Source organism: Centrocercus urophasianus, unplaced genomic scaffold (assembly GCF_019232065.1).
Source record: "Centrocercus urophasianus isolate 14NV4802_14NV808 unplaced genomic scaffold, USGS_Curo_1.0 seq_14, whole genome shotgun sequence".
Classification (NCBI taxonomy): domain Eukaryota; kingdom Metazoa; phylum Chordata; class Aves; order Galliformes; family Phasianidae; genus Centrocercus; species Centrocercus urophasianus.
In genome coordinates, this window is record NW_024884586.1 from 45,407,252 (window position 1) to 45,423,443 (window position 16,192).

A 16,192-nucleotide genomic window follows, 5' to 3' on the forward strand; every position below is an offset into this window, starting at 1 on the left:
TACCCAGGCAAAGAACAAGGCGCAGGACAACTTGTTTGGAATAAACAATCCTCCCAGCAGGCTGTTTTCATCTAACAAAGGAAAAAATAGAAAGTAAGTTCAACTGCAAAATAAATGAGACATCAAAGCCCATTGCTCTCAATAACATTCTTCAAGAGTCGTATCTTGGCCTGTATCCCAGGATACCCTTGGAAATGAAAAACTGCACCTCAATGGGATTCTTTCAACAAAATATTTTAATAAATAAATTCAGGTTTTATTCTAATTCGGTTAATTAATAAATCTTTGTGGGCATTAAGCATAGAGTAAGTCAGAATCTGATGGGCTTTTGTTCCAATTATTAATTATTTGTGAAACCACTGTTTACAAATGTTATCACATAATAAGACCACTAAATGATCTATCTAAAAGGCAGAGGCATGACTTCATTCTAAAAAGGCAAAAGCCAAAGGTTTAAAACAATTTGAGAATCCAAGGACAGCACACAGAAAAAAAAGCCAAGCATTCTGCCCAAGCTAGGAAGGGATAAACCAGAAACTTCGTTTCATACCTGTCAAAAATCAAATATGAAGTGAATAGCAACATGTTCTCAGGAACAGACGGTAAGTCTCATCACCATTAGTGAGAAACAAATAGAGAACTCATATTTTACCAACTTTCCCTATTTCTAGAATGATCAATTTAATAGCTCCCTCCTTTCAGAGAGATATTTCTAAATCCACAAAATAGAGGCACTCTAATTAGAGAAACTTCCTCGTTTTCATTTACTTTTACCAATCCCAGATGCTGGCGATGCCCACGTTACTGTCTGCAGATGATGTAAACACCTCCAGCACTCCTTTCAGACAGAAGAGGTTTAAGTCAAACCCATTCAGAAGCAAAGCAAAGACCTTAGATTTCACTGACTAGAAGAAAACAAACATGTCCACTTCTTTTGCATAACACTGAAAAATACTTAAAAGAGAAATTTCTGAAGTTGTAAAAACTAGATGTCGCTAATTTGGCCACCAAAGACCTCCATTTAGAAATGCATGACTCATCAACCAAAACTCTGATGTATGTGCTTACATTTAAGTATTTTTATTTACTCATGTAATTTTCCAATGAATCAATGCCCCGAATAAGTATTTTATCACCATCTTATCCTATGTGGTAGAGTTTATAAGGCAGACGGTGATTTAATGACAGCCGCTTAAAAAGGTAAAATCAGAACTCAAAAATCTGGCTTCTGATTTTGTGTTTTTCTCTGATAGCTTTACAGCATGAAACGCATTTAGTTTTGCTCCACCATACCATCACCCTGACAGCATCCTTGATAAACAGATACTGGCTCTAGACCTGAGCACTTCCAGTGACAGGGGTTACAGAACACGCCTTCCCAGATTTTCTTAATGCCAATTGTTTAAAAAAAAAAAGCTTCTTAGCATTTCAATTTTGGAATATTTTCTGCACAATGCCATTCTTCCTTGTTCTGTCATTGGTTACTGATGAGACATAAAGGTTCTGGTCCGCTTTCTAACATTCCTTTCCATTTTCCTGATAAGCAGTAATTTCTCTCTCCAGTCACATCATCCTCTGCACCAACATGCCCCGCCATCATTACTTTTTCCCTCAGCTGCTGTTTCCCTAAACTTTTCATCATTTCTGTTGTTTGTCGAACTATATCTGGTACATTATCTCCTCTACTATCTTTGAAGATAAGGATGAGAACTCTGGAGCACTGACACCCTGGAGATGTTACAAAGACAGAGGAGCTTTACAGCACAACATATTGCTGCGCACAAGAGGCACATGCTACCCAAGAAAGATTAATTTTTTCTTAAGCTGTAAAGATGCTAAAAGGCTGTATTTTACCCATTCTAAAGCTACTGTGATAATTCTTGTGCAAAGGAAGCATCTGAGTTAAATTTCACGGCATCTTATAATACACCAGGACATAAACCAGAAAAATACATGCGGGATTAAATTTCCATAAAGCCCAACCGATCCGGCGTATGAAATAGGAGAAGGAATTTAATCTACTCCTATAACATGCTCAGGGCACATGACTTCCACCATATCTCCAGCACTGCTGCTGCAGCCACCAGGCCGGAATAGCAGCCGGCTGCCTGTGGCTGCAGCAACCTGGGCTGCAGCCATGGGGTGGGCAGTGGAGCTGTGGATATCCACCCCAAGAGCAGCTTTCTCCTCCCACGCTGTGCTGCCAGGCGTTCTGTGGGTCTCAAGAACCTGTGGGAGACCACACTGATTTCTTCTGTTCCCTTTTACCTGCAAACTGATGGGAAGCTCTACTTGTCAGCTGCCTCTGCAGTACATACAGCCTGCAGCCTCCTCACTGAGCAAACACTTCAAGTAAGAATGAAGTTGCTTTTAACGAGAAATGAATTGATCTCTTACCTTCAAAGAAGCCAATCTCATAACGCAGCAATTTTATTTCCTCCCCATTTAGAGATGAGAAAGAAAAGGAAGTTTTTTTCCATTCATAATTTTTAAGTCAGGAACTATTCCTATGACACTGTGACATGTTTTTGTAGTCTAACCCAAAGTATAACTGTGCATGTGCATCGGACCTTTGTTGTAAACTTTTGGGTCCTCGTGCCTTTTTCTTGTCTCATGACGTTGCCAGGGTCAGGAGGAGCTCACCTAAACAATGCAATTCAAGCTCCTCAATTTCCCTTTTCCTTTTAAATGTAGTGTTCTTTAGATTGACATTTTGATAGCTCTAAATAGAGAAGTAGCCATAATTTTGCTTTATATCCAGTCTGAAATGTGTCCTAATTGTCAATTACAAAAAGTTTCCTGCTCTTGAACATTACTACCCCAAGCACAAAAGCAAGCGCATGACTCCGCACTGACCTTCATCTGTTCCCAAATCGTGTCTTTTAAAAGCCTTGAATCCGCTTAAGGGGAGCTGCTGAAACCTGAAACGAACTAAGTCTACTGCTTTATAGAGTAGATGAATGTAAAACTGAAGTATTACATTTCAGGCTCTTACTGTACTAAATATAGCAGAATTAGGATGCGGGGGAATATAACCAGAGAGTGAGTCTGGTTTTAGAGACAAGATTTTTGTTACAGACATCGATGACTATTTTGTAATACTTGGTCTATTCCTGTTCCTGACAGAATATCACTGTAAATGGGCAGAAGTAAAATGTCCTCCCAGTCAAGAGATTTGTTTTGAACACCAGCGATCTTAAAAAACAACAACAAAACTCTCCCCCTAAAGACCACCACACCAGCTGCTGAGTACTTTTGAAAGACCCAAGCGTAAGAAGCACCCTGCATTTAGATTTTCATCTCTTGTGCTCTGTGTGATTCTCTTAAAGGTGCATTTAAAAATGTGGAATAAATCAGTTGACTATTCGGAGGAAAAGTACCAGTCCATATGTATGTGCCAAAGAAACATGAACTGAAATGCAAGTCCTTGGGTCCAGAATTATAATGAATGCATTATTTGCAGGCAGAGTAGTGGCTTTTGACTTGATAGATTTCTTGACAAGTTCACAGTTTTTTGACAGTCATCAGATGAGAAATGTAGCATTTATTAAGCATATTTAATTTACTTACAAAAAAAAAAAAAAACACACAGAAATTTTCAGGTCCTAAGAGACTTTTGTGGATCACCTGAGTCAATCTCCTTCTCATCCTAGAGCTAACTTCAGAGCTAGGCTCTGGTTGAGCAATACTCAACTGACTTTTCATAGAATCACAGAATCATTAAGGCTGGAAAAGATAATGTAGTCCAAGTGCCAACCCACCCCACCATGCCCAGTGCCCACATCCCTCAGTGCCACATCTCCATGGCTCTTGAACACATCCAGGGACGGTGACTCCATGTCCTCCCTGGGCAGCTGTGCCAGTGACAGACCACTTCTTCTGAGAAGAAACCTTTCCTAATATCCAATCTGAACCTCCCACGATGCAACTTAGTTTTTAACAATATCGTTTTTGAAAGTCTGCCTTGGTAACAGTTGATTGTGTGACCAGTAATAATTTTGGAAGAAAAAAAAAAAAACAACAAAAATCAACTCTTTAAATAGAGTAGTGGGATTGAGAGTAAGCATAAATTGTTCAGCATAAATTACAAACTAAATAAAGCACTGTGGGCTCAAATTCAGATCTGCAGTAAGTAAGAAAGAAGGGGGGGAAAAAAGGAAAATCAAATAAAAATGTACCATTTCAGCTTGCACCAGTGTTACGCCAGCTTGTGGATGTATAAAGGATACTGATAACGAGCCCTCCTGATATGTGTTTAAGATTTTTAAAATAGGTGACTCACACCTAAGGCAAATGAATTGACTGCTGCAGTGCTCATGTTTTCCTCTTTGTTAAATTCAATCAGCTGTTCATCTGAACAGTTGGAAAGGATACATTTATACGGAAATAACTCTCTTGCTAAACATTTTCCTGTATCAAATACATATTCTGATAAAAATCTGCTGAATATTGGCTTACGCTGACCTCATCCAAAATGAGAAAAAACACTGAGGTCCCAGAGGAGCCCAGAGCACAAGCTCTCAGTTTACTGTCATACAGCACGTATCAACTGTATGGAAATTTATAATGCCCTTATATGTGTATTTTGCAGATCTGCCATTCTAATCTATAGTTCAATTTAGATAAACAGTTATAAACAGTTGTTGTTTTTTTTTTTTAATGAAGCATTTAATGGTATTACAGCATTTTCAGAAAAAAGTGAAAAAGGTGTCTTAAATTTTGAAACTCCTACAATCTTCCTGAATGAGACCATCGCTTCCTAACTTCATGCACTAGGCAATCATGATCAACAGCACGTGTGTCATGGAAACTGCTCTTCTCCAATATCTTATCCTTCATTAAGGCCCTTAAAACCTGTAAGGGCCCTCTAAGTATATATTCCTCTACACACTTCAGCAGATGGAAATGACTTTTCCTTACAACTAGCATCACAGCTATCTTACAAAGATACAGTAAAACATAGTTTATCAAAAGCTGACAAGGAATTCTTGACTAATCCATTTGATAATAATTGACTTTCCATTCACAAAGAAAGATTATGCAAAAGCATGGATTTCCTATGCAGAAAGTTCGCATTACTACCTTTGATTTCAGAAGTTGCCATGAATTTACTTGCAAAAGAGCATTAGGCATTCTGCAGTTCAACAGTGATCGCTAATAAGTTTGGATGGCAGCTGTTGTACATCTGAAGCTAACAAATGTTATGTGGCCAGAGATGACTGGCACGACATGTGTCTGTAGCCTTTTTATACAGTTATGTACTCAACTATTTTAAAAATGTTCACAAAAGTCCTTCAGAAATACCGTTCTCAACAAGTTCATGGAAAAACAAGCCTTTACTATTTACCCCGCTCAGTTAGTTGCATATGCTCACACATTATCGCACAGTGACACAAAAGTAATGACAAGTTATTTTTCTGGAAGTCATGCCCTCCTTAGCACTCTGACTAGAAGCTGGATTCACTTTCTTGAAAGTACAAGGCATATATTAAATTTCCAGCAATCAATTATCATTTCAGCCTTTGTATCTGTGATCATAAATCCCAGCACATGCCCACATGGACAAAGTGCAAAGACAGAACAGTCTTCCAGGCAAATTCCAAAAGCAAGTGTAAAGTAATGAAATGTCACTCTCTTTTCTGTTTTTAACCTCAAGCAGTAGAAGCTTTTTTAAATTTTCCTCAATTTAATATTTTCATAGACATCCTGAAAGCCTTATGTTCATAATCTTTATGCTGATAGAAAGTGTCACAATCACCAAAGTGATGCAAATATCCATCTCAGGAACCTACAAAAAAATATAATCACTCTAAGGACTGAGAGGGTTCTGACAGAAAAATTTGAGAAAACACAAATGATTTTACTGACCTCATACAGAAGAAGAATACAACCCTCAGGATGACTCTGATTGTTCCAGCTACTTTTGCCATAAGTGCTTTGCTACATTTTTACATGAATCAATTCAGAAAGGCTTTTTCCAGGGAAAAGTTGCTACTTTTGCTTTTTATTTTTCTATTTTCCAATGCTTGAATTTTCAGTGACTAGATCATACCTTTGTACCATGTAAAAAGTCAAATATTTTATTATTAAATAAGTCTGAGACTGAGTCTCTCTCATACATACTCTATTTGCTATTATTTTGCATGAACTGATATTTAAAGTCAGGAGTTAATTTCTTTTTTTTCTTAATAGGAGAAATAAAATTGGAAAGACAGAAGAAAGCTGAAGGCCATCCATTCCAAGTTAAAGGAAAAGAAAGACAGAGAGCTGTTGGAGAGGGTCCAGAGGAGAGCCACAACGATGATCAGGGGACTGGAGCACCTCCCCTATGAAGACAGGCTGAGGGAGCTGGGCTTGTTCAGCCTGGAGGAAAGGAGAAAAGAAGGCTTCCTTCTTGAGGTCACCTCAAGAAGGTGACCTCATTGCAGCCTTTCAGTACCTAAAGAGCCTATAAACTAGAGGGGAGTCAACTCTTTGAAAGGGTTGATAACTGCAGGACGAGGGGAAAAGGTTTTAAGCTGAGGGAGGGAAGATTTAGGTTGGATGTCAGGGGGCAGTTCTTTACAGAGAGAGTGGTGAGGTGCTGGAACAGCTGCCCAGAGAGGCTGTGGATGCCCCATCCCTAAAAGTGCTCAAGGCCAGGTTGGATGGGGCCCTGGGCAGCCTGGTCTAGCATTAAATGGGGAGGTTGGTGGCCCTGCATGTGGCAGGGGGTTGGAGATTCATGATCCTTGAGGTCCCTTCCTACCCTGGTCATGCTGTGATTCTGTGAAAAACGGAATATTCAAAACATTAAGGTTTGACCATTGAAAGAATACAGTGTGAAATACAACTTGAACACAAAAGGAAGTAATGTTATTCCATCTGTTACCTGTCATGTGTCCTCATAAAGTCCCAAAATTTCCTAGCGCCATTCTGGGGAAAAAAAGTAATAAATGTGTCAGTAAAATTAATTCCAAGTGAGAACTGATTATAATGAAATTGAGCAAAAAATTTAACAGGCGTGTTTTTAAAAATTTGGTAGAGCTGATTTTATTGATGAGATTATTCTGGATTCTGACAGTACGTATTACAGACGCTGGGAACTATCTCAGGCCATTCCAAACCTTAAATACACAACACTACGCTGACTGCTAATGTACAACATAGTCTTTGGGTCCAACTCCGGCCGCAGTGTTTACTCAAACCCCCAATTTAATCACCATGTACCAGGAAGGTATATGCAGCTAAGTTTTAACCAGTAAAATAGCCCACAGATCTACATTCTCCCATGGTACCTGTGCAGAATAGTTCATCTTTTCAGGACAGCACCAGCTGAACTGATTTAGGATCCAGGCTCAGAAGGCTGAAGCCCACACCTAATTGACGTTTCATATTTTGGTTTCTGCTTTCCAGCATTAGGACACATACGGACAAAACCAAACCAAACCATTGAACATGTTTGCAGAGTTATTTCTCTGACTTTATATCCTACAAAAGGTGATTCTCGGGTAGCCTCCATGCCACTGTTCACCACTTGTAAGTCATCTTGTCCTCTGCTCTCTTAAAATGAGTGACACCTACCACAGCATAGCTGAAAGCAACTCCTGAAAGCACTTTTCCACAGTGACCACGTAAACACTTACTTGCACACATATCTATGTTCTGTAATAACTTACATCAGTCCATACATACTAGTTAAAAGAGACATGTACATACTTTGGTACCTATTTTAAGTCTATTAGACACATGGCAGTATTTTTCAGCTGTACAAATCAAAGGACTTGCCTCCTAAGTCAGGTTTAAGTCTGTGTCACAGAATAGGACTCAAGGAAATTCAGTCAGTTGATACCTTTTTTGTATTAGCAAACAAAAACCAGACCAGCTGAAGACATACAAACCTTAAATATGCTTCATGTGAAGAGCAGCACAAGCTCTCTGTTATAACGTATACTTTAGCAGATGATCAAACCCTAAGCAACTGGTTAATGATTTAAAGCAGGTAAATGCAAGCAATGAAAGAAGAAACAAGTTCAGTTGGTTGGTAAAGGTGCCAACCAATATAGAAAGGCTCTTCAGCTCTATTACAGATGTCATGACTACCAAGTACACAACAGCTGGTGGGGATTAGATAACAAGCACCCTGGTTCAGAGATTAAGCTCCTGAGCTTTATGAGTTTACCAAGCTTTTTGGAAGAGTGACGGTTTGCTTGCTAGCTGGGTTTTCCTTCATTCCCACAGCTCTAATTATAAACAGTTGTCCACCTCAAGAAACTTTAGTCTACTCTTCCATCAATGCCTGTGCATAACTTCTGTAGCATTGACAGGAATCAAATGTGTGGTGTGAGGTGTCACTCATTTTAAGAGAGCAGAGGACAAGATGACTTACAAGTGGTAAATATCAGAACTTACAAGTGGTAAACATCAGAAAAGCAGCCATGTCAATGCTTAAATGCAACAATGTTGAAAGAGAAATAACGACAGCAAATTCTTAGGGTGAACTGAAATACTAAAACCTTTGGCCATCAAGCTGAGTATATCCAATCTGTTCCACCTGGTGACAGACAGAAGAACAACTCTGAAAAGACTGTGACACAACAGGTATTTGCAACTTAAAAGCACAGGCCAGTGCTGTGTGGTAAGATAATTTAAGGCATTACATCCGTAAGTTCTGCTCAATCCTCTCAGAGATTTATTTCTACACGTAAGACGAATGAACGTGTGATATTTTTTCTTGTTTGCAGACTGCGGTGCAATTTGCTGTTTGACATGAGTGACTTGAGGAACTGCGAACTAGAGGTAACACCTACTATATGTACCTTCGTGTCAGTTCACCAGCTCCAACCTCCTCCTGCCACCACAGGTAAGATACCTGCCTATCCACTCCCCTGTTGTAATTTCTCCTTCCCTTGACAAAAATATGGGTGTCCAACTGATGGAGACGACAGACACACCTACATCAAGGCTATCCTAGATTAACTTATGCTCTTAGTCCTGTGATATTACTTCCTACGGTATGATCCCAACAACAATCCTCCTGGCTTTTTCCTCTTCCCATCATTTCTTACAGAATCTGATTGCTTTGGACCACTTAAGGAAGGGTTTCATACAGCTGAAGAAAATTAAACCCTGGAGAACGAGCCTTAACCAGACGGGATCCATAAGATCTGAACACCCTCTTCTCACAGGTGAGCCCCATTAACATTAGCAGAATCTACCTCATAGATGTGCATGCAATTTTTAACAAAAAAGGTAAAAGAAACTTAGTATGTAAAAACAGAAATGAATCAGGATCATACAAGATAAATCTTTTTCTTCTAGTTTGTAAGTGGTTGGACAGCACATAAAGAACTTTCACTGGAACATAATTCAGTTAGTTTAAGACTCAAATTCAAAACGAGTCACAAATTAATTTCAATCTGTCCACTCAAGAAGCTGGTTATGATGGTACACTCTGACTGGACAATGTTATTAAGCTCTTGTCTGCCTATATTTGAATAAAAAAAATATTTTATATGATCAACCTGCACCTGTCCAAATAAAGAAATCAATAAACAAATGAAACATTCCAACATCTCATTGTTTACAATGGCAGAAACTCAAATGAGCACCAGCCATGCCCTATTGTCCAAGCCAAATGTAATTTGAACCCAACTGTATGGAGTTGAGTTCCTATTGTACCCAATGCGTGGTTCATTCCTAACAGACTAGTATGAAGGTTGCTAATTATTAATAGCATGTAAACAGTTACCAATGATTCTTATGCTGCTTTACATACTTTACAGAACATTAATTCCAACCAGTTTCTGACCACCTATGTGAAGCTGTATGAAATATCTCTATCTTAGCTGTAAGACAAAAATTTTATTTGCAGAACTGATCAAAATTCATGCTTTCAAAAACTGGGTAGCCATGATGATTTGTTACATTAAACTGCCCCATTCTGTATACTCTGTCTTCTGCCTTTGACAGCACTTCTCTTATCATCCCAATTACAGATCCCAACTGCAAAGAATTAAAAGATGCAAGTGATCAACATACTCTCAGGAAGCAGCAGTATCTTTGTGAAATGGAAAGGCTCTCTCAAACACTTAATGTTGTTCATTTTAATACAGATACATTTGTTTTACTGTAAATAGTCCATTCTCCAATGTCTGCTAAGGAACAATCAAAGTATCTCTCAATGAAGTGTGAGAAGTAAACATAATACATCCTTGTGAGGTCTTAACACTGACACTTAGTACTTCACATTTAAAACAGATTCTGTTGTTATCCTTCAAAAGGGAAATGCATCCTTTCACATTTTATAAAGACATGTCAGCAGTAGTTTGTATTAGTTTTTACTTGTTTGGAATAGCAGTTTTGATACTCTCAGCAGCACTGTGTAAGACACAGTTGGTTTGGTAAATCTTTAATCATAATGTAATCACTCTCTAGTTCTGTGCTCAGTGATCGGGTTCTGGGATGCTGCAGTGCTGATCTACTGCATATAGTATGTGTAAATTAACGAAGCTGTATTCCAGGAGAGGTAGCATATGAGACAACTTCATTCCCGGTTACTCAGAAGCCAGATTACTTACATAAGAACAAATTGCACAAGAAAGCCACATCAGGCCAGACGAGATGTCCAAGTTGCCTGATACATCGCCTCTGACAGTGAAGGGAAAGTTTAGGGATAGAGAAAGCATACTGCAGCGCTTCCCCAGGACACTCTTTGACCTCTGACAAAAGGTAGTTGATAGATGTCAGAAGACCATCCCACCACAAGGCATCCAAATTAAACACAGTCCTCTCCTCTTCCAACCCAGAAAAGCAAGCACGAATAGCAATTTCTATTCTACTTGCATGCACAGTAGTTTGTCACAGGTTTGAATTGATAATGCCATTGACAACTTAGAATCCCAACACTATACTACAAGCTTCCCAGTCAACGTAAGAAGAACTTGATCCATTTTGGCTCAAGTGATTGCAGGACAACCATGCACTGGAAAGTACTCTCTACTTGGTTAAGTGTTGACAGTAGATTTAAGTTCAGCAGATGTCACCCCTACCAGCAGAGATCTGTATGTGATGCCACCCATACCTGATCTGCACATTCTGCAGGAAATGAAGACCCTTCTTGCACCTGCTCTTTGCCATGCTTACAGACAGGAGTCTGCTCACACTATCTATGACAGACAAGTTAGACTTGACTACAGCCTCTGGCCAGAATACCATTCTTTTAGCCACCTACACAATCTAGCTAAAGTACCTGGACACACACTGCACCAGAGTCCTCTGCCTTTCTCCACTACTTTATGTCATATAATGTCTGAATGATGCAGTCACATTGTCAGTCTAGCAAACACAGAGGATCGCTCCTCACATGAGAGACAGATGATGGAGTTTTCTCAAGGATCACTGCACTCCCATCAAAGAATGGGATCTCCCGACAAAGCAGAAGTCTTCAAAATTACAAATGATATGAAGATGGTGGGTACGAAACAACTGTTCACTGGCTCCCAGAACTGAGAAGCACTTTGTCATAGAAGCACTTTGTCTTCCTGAAGGGCCAAGGCCTACCTGGCTGCTGAACTGGCCCCGCTCAAGGAAGCAGCGTAAGGCCAGCAGGCTGCCTTCCTTTTCTATGTACAAAACGATTAACTGATTGTTTCTGAAACACCCAGATGCAAAGTGCATTACACACAGGTTTTAAAATATTCTCATTCAAGGTTTAAACTTCCTGGCCTCATTTTTATGGAAGTTCTATTCCTAAGAGTAAACTAAAAACATGCCATTGTAACAGACAGGAGAACATTCCAAAAATCTCTTTAAATGCTTTCTTTGACAGCAGGAAACAATTGCTACAGGATGGTTAGGACGAGGGTGTCTAAAACAACTCCTCACCGTGCAGGTTTACAGTAACACATTTCCCATAGTGCCACTGTAGGGAGGCTAGGCCACTTAAAAAACAAATTTATGCTAGAACTGCACCTATTTAAATGACAGCCAACCTTCTTGTAATGAACTCTGCATGGACAACGTGTGACTGGAGTAGAAAATGTATTTGCCTAGGCCCTACTTCAAGCTCCTCTTGTATTTGCTTCTTTAAAGCATTTGACAATTTAAACAGCTACTGAATTGAAAATGTTGGCCAGGAGCATCTCCTATGTTTATCCAGGGAAAGCAGCTGCTTGGACGAAGTTTCCAAGGACTGCACAGTATCAGCAAAGTCACCTCAGTAAAGGGCCAGTACTTTATTAGACTTCCTTACATCAGACTTTTCAGGAAACTAATAGCAGGCTAAGCAAGCTGATCACTTAAAATGCAGCAGATTTGTGTCCAAAATAAGCAAACCTCACATATGCCATTAAAAAGAGGGAAAAATATATATATCTGTCCTTGACAATGATTAACTTCTTACTGTTTACACTGCAGGAGAGACAACAAGACGTTTGGCGACCTATTGTGATAGGCATTAAAAACAGGTAATGGGAACAGTTCCTGTTGAATGATCTTCAATTCAGTTAGAGCCCAGACAAAGTGGTGTAAACAAAAAGGCAGTTAAGGAAGAAAGGCAGATACATACTAACATGGTATAGATAAGTTACGTGGAGATGCTATGAGGGGTAAAATGACAAACACCAGTAATGATCCCTTAGATTCTACCAGTTGGATTGGGTTTAAAGTGGTTACCCAAGAAATGAATGTTCCACGTTTGTGAAAAAAAACAGAACTCCTGAAGTTGACATAATTATAACATAGAAATAACTCTGCTACTCCACTTATTCCATTTTCACAGTACTAAGACAAAAGAACAGCTGATGTCCTTAATCCAAGGGTTATGACCATTCTTTAAGCAATAAAAGTTACTCCGTAGGTAAAGAAAAACAGGTAAGAAAACTAGTTGGCAAATAATGGTCTTTAACCAGAGCCAGCAGTGCCAAGCAAGTGTGCAGTCCCTGTTTAATCATTTACACATCACGAAGCAGTAAAACTCCCTACAGGAATAATCTGAGTTTGCTGTCTTCTCGGAGAAATACTCTCAGAAGTATTTGTGTATTTTTCTCATTAAATGCAAAGTTATTTTCTGCTGCACACTTTCCATATTCAACTAGAGTTGTAGAATATAATGAGTTGGACGGGATCCATGAGGACCATTAAATCCAAGCCCTGGAATCCAACTAATCTTCTATAAGTGTATTTATACAATTTGGTACCAGTGTGCTTGATGTTGCCTCTATCCAGGTGGAAATTCACATTTCCTTGCTGAGGAATCTACTTGTTGCCCAGAACTGCCTGGCAAGAGAATGCCAAACTCATCACTTGATTAGCTGGGTCTTTTCAGGTTAATCCACATGAAATGGATGCCCTGGGAATCAAGTAACTGATTCCGGAAGACAGACAAAAATCTGTGCCAATTCAGGCAGTTCCTGCAGCCTCTTGCTACTTTATTCTCTTAAGTGGTCTTAGCTTAATGCTTTTCACTCAAATTCACCTTTTTACGATCAATAAAATCTGCAAAGAGTTACATCTATAATAACAGTAACTCAGTAATTCAGTACTCCCTGGTTTATAAAATATCACAGAATCACAGAATTGTAGGGGTTGGAAGGAACCTCCAGAGATCATCGGGTCCAACCCCCTGCCAAAGCAGGTTCCCTACACCAGGTAAATATATGCTCCTAAAATAGTAAATCATACCCTGACGATGTGCATCAACTGTTGCTTCTTCATCAACCAGTCACAGCTCTTGGAGTACACAAAGTGGACTTCCCTGCTATAAACCAAGCAAGACAGGAGACACTGGATGCTACAACCTAAGGCCTTAGCCTTCTGTATGTGAACCCTTCCCTTCCTTTCTTCCCTCAGTACAGAAGTGCTCCTATCAGTTGAAATTTCCTTGCTACATTTCTTTTTTCCACTTAATGGAATCTGATGTCACACCTGTAATATTCAGTGGAAATCTACCAGGATTTATAAACTTGTATTTCTTGTTAGTTGAATTATTAATGCTAATACTGCACATTTTCACCTCCCAATCAATGAGTGATCAAATTACCTTGCACTGTCTGAATATTTTACAGCACTTTCAACACTATGCCAAACACAGAAAAGCTATCTAAACAAACAAACAAACATGTTAGCTTTGATGCCAGAAAATCCCCTTTCCCCAGAGTTTGGGATTGTTTTAAAGAAATACAGCATTAATTATCAACATGATACTGCAAAACCCATTTGAAGAACAGAAATTATATGGGGAAAAAAACAGCTGAAACAGGTTTGGACTGGTGCAGTTTTCCAAATAAGAATAAAATAAAATAGCTGCTCCACATGCTTTAGAACTTTTGTTGCTTCCTGTTGAGTATTTCTGTTAGATTAGTAAACCAGGGGGTGCTTAACATCTGTCTTTTTTTTGTTTATAGGAGATAGGGAGCTGTTGTGCTGTCCTGAAATATTGTTTTCATTAACAAAAAAAAAAAAAAAAAAAAAAAAAGGTGCAAACAGTCAAAAATTCACAGATAATTCATATTCAATGTTTTCATGTTAATAAAACATCTTCATCAAACTATTTTGCATATCAAATCTGTTTGAAGTAATGGCTTATTACAGTTGCACGGTTTTTTCCTTGTCTGCTTCAAAGGTTTGATTTGTGAGAAGCAGGGAGATGGCTGCCATCTTTTTACAGAGTCAAGGAATGGTTTGGGTTGGAAGGGACCATCCAGCTCCAGCCCCCTGCCATGGGCAGGACACCTCCTCCCTCCAGAGCAGGTTGCTCACAGCCCCATCCAGCCTGGCCTTGAATGCCTCCATGAAGGGGGCACCCACAACCTCAATGGGCAAACACTGACAGATTTTATGAAAATGCTACATATATTCCAAGAAGAAAAGGAGCACTTTCAGCTGGCATAAAAACATGCAACTTAAAAAAAGAAAGTTCTCAATAAAATCATTCCAACCTTCCTTAGCTGAGTGCCTGGCCCTCTTTGTTTCCCTACTGAAGGTATGTATCAGTATTAGCAAACTGTCTTATGCCTGGCTATCACATGGCAGAACGATTCATTTAAATGTGAACTGTTTCAATTAAAGCCAATCTGAGGGTACAGTTTCTTAACACTAAAGTCAATCTAAACTCAGACTGCCTCTTTTTCTACCCCAGTTGCCCATCTCTTCCCTACCCCTACCATCCCTTGCAATTGTGCAACCATGCTGCAAGCTGGTTCTGGATCATGATCTAAAAAAACAGGCTCCACAACAAAAAACAATGAAAAAAATGCATTTCAGTAACTGACATGAATGTAAAAGCCATTATACACACACGGTGTTTTCACCAATGACTGTTAAACAAAACAGCCTTGGTATCTTCAAAATTATTGTAAGAATATAGAGATGTATCCGATAAGAACTGTTGGAGAGAAAGACACATGCACACAGAAAAAGCCTAAATTACTATTTCAGTTCACACCCACTAATCCACTCCATCAGACTGCACATGCTGGAGTAAATGAAGCCTCATCTTCAAAAGCAATTTGCAGAATTACTTGCTGATGTTGAAGAACTACTTCAAAAGAGTTTAAGTGTTATGGAATTTTACTGTTTTTTAAACAAACCACTGTTTAAGCTCAAGAGGAAAGGGGGGGGGGGAGTGTTTGTTTTTTAAACAAAGGCTTTAAGATTTCATTCCTAAACTATTCTGAATGTTTATTTTAAAAGCATCATGATTACTAATAATGGTATTTTGCAGTTTTTAACTTACCAGCATTCCAATGCTTCAGTTAGAAAGGACTGTTTTAGTCATTTGTGCCTTTGTGGAATGTGCATGCAAAAATATACAAACTTGTCAAATACATCAAATACATTAAAAATAAATGCTGTCTCTAAAGTACAAAAATACTGCTGCAAATTGGCTCTAACTGACTAAATTAACAATTCTGTAAGTAAGACTAAAACCAGCAAAATTCATAGGGAAAAATCACCCTACTCACTCCAGAGCTCTGTGCCACCACCAGCTGACACAGCATTTCTGGGCAGGGCAGAGCAAGGCAAGGCTGCTGTGGTCACCACTGTGCTCATTTCTTGCATGAAGATCTTGAGTGACAAAGGTGCTCAGCTCTGTGCAAAAGCAAATTCTTTGAGGCATGGACTTGACTTCTTATCTGAAATTAGCTGGAAGACAAAGTTCCTTGAAGAAATGTTAACAGACACCAGTAGAGACCACACCAGGGTTACCTAA

The 16,192-nt window shown here is 39.1% G+C and overlaps 1 protein-coding gene across 2 annotated transcripts in view; it reads right to left on the reverse strand.

Annotated features, from left to right (window-relative positions):
• Positions 1–16,192, reverse strand: part of NUDT14 (nudix hydrolase 14) — a 50,467-nt gene that overhangs the window by 18,640 nt on the left and 15,635 nt on the right. The window contains exons 1-2 of one of the 2 annotated variants that reach the window (XM_042814303.1): positions 10,560–10,607; positions 6,872–6,915 (exon numbers count right to left, since the gene is read on the reverse strand). In XM_042814303.1, coding sequence (XP_042670237.1) covers positions 6,872–6,915; positions 10,560–10,589 — 74 coding nt within the window. In that variant the 5' untranslated portion in view covers positions 10,590–10,607. Of the gene's footprint in view, positions 1–6,871; positions 6,916–10,559; positions 10,608–16,192 lie in introns of those variants that run through there. The other variant, XM_042814304.1, reaches the window with a different exon arrangement.